Source organism: Oryctolagus cuniculus, chromosome 1 (assembly GCF_964237555.1).
Source record: "Oryctolagus cuniculus chromosome 1, mOryCun1.1, whole genome shotgun sequence".
Lineage (NCBI taxonomy): Eukaryota > Metazoa > Chordata > Mammalia > Lagomorpha > Leporidae > Oryctolagus > Oryctolagus cuniculus.
This window is the reverse complement of record NC_091432.1, coordinates 86,313,732-86,317,580: the sequence shown is the minus strand read 5'-3', so window position 1 is coordinate 86,317,580 and position 3,849 is coordinate 86,313,732. Positions and strand designations below refer to the sequence as shown.

Genomic DNA, 3,849 nt, shown 5'->3' with positions numbered 1-3,849 from the left:
CAGCAGATGGAAGACCTCTCTCTCTCTCTCTCTCTCTCTCTCTCTCTCTCTGTCTGCCTCTCCTTCTCTCTCTGTTTAACACTGACTTTCAAGCAAATAACTAAATCTTTAAAAAAAATAAACTTATCATCTGCTTCCTCGTGGCCGACATGCCCGTGAGCATTTTACTAAAGAGTCTGGGGCTGTAATTCTGGGCAGCCAAGAATCCCTCTTAGGGTGAAGATCAGGGGAGAAAAGGAAGACGAGACTCTCCCCACCCCGGGTTGTCCTACTATTCCGTTTCTACCAACTGCAACAATAAAATACATTTTGCCACCTGCCTTCCTGCACATATAACCTTCATTTTGTATTAGGGATGCCTCTAAATTCTATATATTTTGCTAGACATGTATCAAGTATTTCTTCTTCAGTAAAATGCTGACTTTGGTACTAAATAGTAACTAAATAAAAAGTCTGCATCTTCAGAGGGTATGCAGCTTCCTCGTGGTGGTATGTTTTGAAACAAGGCCTACCTAGGCTTGAATTTTGTCAGCTGCCATTGGCATTCATGAGTACTTGATCCTATCCCTTTTGTTCTGACTGCATTGCTAAGATAAGCTTATTCCTACATTTTCTCTTTTAAACCAGCTTAGAGAAAAAACTTACACTAAATTCATTCAGTGAAGTTTATTTGAGCAATTAAAACAACTTCAGCAACAAGAATACAAAAATACAATCATTGACTACCTTTCATCTACTCTGCTTCATATACAATTTAAGTTTAAAAACACGCCAAGGAGTTCTCGTTTCTCTTTGCACGAGGAATGCATAACAGGCAGAAATCAGAAATGCCAGTCAGGTACTAGGTCTCCAGTGGGGACAGGCCAGGATGAATGCTCCCGTGGCTGGGAACTTTACAGGTTCTGAGGGTCAGGGGCCACTGCACAGTCACAGAGCAGATGGTCAAGGGCTCAGGGGCTGAAGAGCGTTCACTGGTGCTGAATTTGGCTCATGCCACCAGAAAGCGCCTCCCTGTGGCTTGAGCCAGAGGGGACTAGCATCAGGCACACCAGGGCCGGGGGCAAGCACAGACGCAGCCAAGGTTCTGGAGGCGCAAGTGCGGCGCACCACCCCATCCTCTGCCTGATTCCCAGGAGACGCCCAGTCCCCAGCAGTGTCCCTGCAGAAGCTTCTGAATGGCTGCACGCTGGTGCTGGGAGGAGTCAGCGGCACCACGTCAGGGAGACCCACGGTGATGCTGTCCAAGGAGAGCAGGCAGGGGCCCGGGTGCATCGGGGCATGGGGATCCAGCGGGGGCCCCAAGGGCTGAAGATCCGGGGCGCAGCAACATCCCGAAGCCTTGGCAGGAAACGGGCGTTCAGGGCTCTGAGTAGCACTGACCTCTGAAGCTCCATCACTGGGCAGGGGCGGAGCCTCGGCGCCAGCATCGGTGTGTGCAGAGGGGGACAACAGCCGCCTCTTGGGTGGAACCTCCAGGCTGGGCTCCTCAGCTTGCAGTGGCCGAGGACGCCGACCACTACCATGACCAGGTCTAGCAGCTGACAGGCACACAGCCTCGGCAGACAGAGCTGGAGTCGGTAACCAGGCCAGGTCGGGCTGCCTGGACCTGCGAACGTCAGTGTGCAGTGTGACATCACTGCTGTGGCCCAGAGCCAACTGAGATCCGGGGCCCACAGGAGCAGCTCGACGGGTGCTACCAGAGGCCGGCACAGGCCCAGTGGACCTAGCCTGGGGCGAGGAAAGCTGCCTGAGGCCCAGGGCAGCCCTCCAGAGCCCGCGATCCTGCCTACAGGCCGTCAGCTCCTGGCTGGTGCACAACGCGTGGCTGGGGCGCGGCTTCAGGCAGCGGCGTGATTTCTGGCTGCTGCATGGCTCCTCACTGGTGCCTGGCTCCTGGCTGAGGCTTGGCCCCTGGCTGGTGAGAAGCTCCTGGCTGCTGTGAGGTTCCTCACTGCTGCGTGGCTCCTGGCTGAGGCTTGGCCCCTGGCTGGTGAGAAGCGGCTGGCTGGTGCCTGGCTCCCGGCTAGTGTGTGGATCCTGGCTTGTTTGGCCCATGGGCTCCGGGAGGGCCACAGCGCCACGGTCTTGCCCGCGTTTCCACAGTTCGTAGCGCTCGGGTTGCAGGATACGAACGAAGGGGTCCATGTCAAAGGTGACCCTGGCCTCCCCGCAGCTGCACTGGGAGGCCACTTTGCCATAGTCGATCCAGCGCGGGGTGGCGAAATTGATGGCTTCGGCGCAGTTGAAGCCGTGGTTGAAGCCCGCGTGGTAGCCGTAAGGAAAGGTCACCATGAACTCGCCAGCCTGCTGAGTGACGCGGCGGAAGGGGATGCCGTTCTGCCGCAGGACGCTGGGCGAGATGAGGGCCACCTTGTGCCGCAGGAAGGCCTGGCAGCTGCGGGAACTGCCCGGGAACAGCTGCCCGGCCAGGCGCTCCAGGCGCCGCCCGTGCTCCGGGGGCACCGCGTACCACGTCTTGGGCTCCCCGAAGTGCAGGTAGTTGATGCTGTACAGGTCCATGTCCTCCGTGTGCCAGGCGAACGTGGTCTTCCACATGCCAAAGTACAGGTAGGGCGTGTTGACGCCCTCGATGACGACGCCGCACTCCTGCGCCAGCAGGTCCAGAGGCGAGCCCAGGCGCCTGAGGTTCCAGTGTGCCGTGTTTTCATCAAACAGAGAGCCGCTGATGCCAGCGCCGTAGATCGGGGCATCGTAGACACGGGTCTTCCAGTACTTTTGCTCCAACTCTTCGAAAGTCAGGTGCGCTGGGGTCTGGTATTTTGTGCTGGTGGCCAGCTGGCGATACTGTCTCAGGGTCATGGCTCTCCTCTTTCTGTGGAACTGAGTGAAGACACCTGCCCCGCCATAGGCCTTCTGCTGGAGGGGGCGGGCTATCAAGATGTCATCCATGTCGTCGTAGCTCTGTCTGGCCCTCCACTCCTTGGGTGGGATGACCTTGGCCAGGCCTCCTCGGTGTGCACCCTGAGATTCCATCTGAGCGATAAATTGGTTGAAGTCCATAAACTCCTCCATGGTTGGGTAGAATGTCATGATGTGGCAGCTGGGGTTCTGGGGGCCGGAGCTCTCAGGCGTCATGGCTGCAAGACAGGAAAGTGGGCGACTCTGAGTCCCCAGGTGTGTTCTAGATCGTCCCCCTAGAATTTCCCCCAGAGGATCTTCTCTACGTAGTCTCTCTTTAGTAAAGATGGATTCATTCATTTCACAGGCAGAATCACACACACACACACACACACACACAGAGAGAGAGAGAGAGAGAGAGAGAGAGAGAGAGAGGGAGGTCTTCCATCTGCCTGTTCACTCCCCAAATGGCCTCAACAGCCAGAGCTGGGCCCATCCAAACCTGGAGCTGCTTCTGCATCCCCCGTGGGTACAGTGGGTCAGAGCACTTGGATCTCCTTCCACTGCTTTCCCAGGCCATCTCAGGGAGCAGGGTTGAGAGCAGAGCCGTTGGAACTCCAATCAGAGCCCATTGGGGATGCTGGCCCCTAGGCGGAGGATTAACCACCTAAGCTAGAGTGGCCTGCCCCTCTCTGCTGATTTGCTACGTGGTTTCCTTTCTATGGGAAGCCCTAACAGAGATCGAAATGTGGAGAAATGAGAAGGTCTCTTTTCCAGGCTTGTTAATGGCATAGCAGAACCCAAGGAGGGAAGACCTCTTTCCCCGTCTCTCCATCTCTCTGTCCTAACCCTGCCACTCAAAAAATAAATACATGTTTGAAAAAATCCGTGAATACTCCTACAGAAGAGTACATGGAGAAACACGAAGAGAACAGAGAGACAACGCACATAAAGCATATTAGGATAACATAGGTGGCATTAATAAACGTC

General features: G+C 55.6%; 1 protein-coding gene across 1 annotated transcript; it reads right to left on the bottom strand.

Annotated features, from left to right (window-relative positions):
• Positions 1–942: 942 nt before the first annotated feature.
• Positions 943–3,111, bottom strand: LOC127489960 (lysine-specific demethylase 4D-like). The gene has a single exon (XM_051841958.2). The coding sequence runs from the start codon at positions 3,094–3,096 to the stop codon at positions 943–945; it is 2,154 nt and encodes a 717-aa protein (XP_051697918.2). The 5' UTR covers positions 3,097–3,111.
• Positions 3,112–3,849: the final 738 nt, after the last annotated feature.

Coding starts and splice junctions, on each gene's coding strand:
- LOC127489960 (XM_051841958.2), bottom strand. CDS start 3,096: ATGACGCCTGAGAGCTCCGGCCCCCAGAACCCCAGCTGCCACATCATG.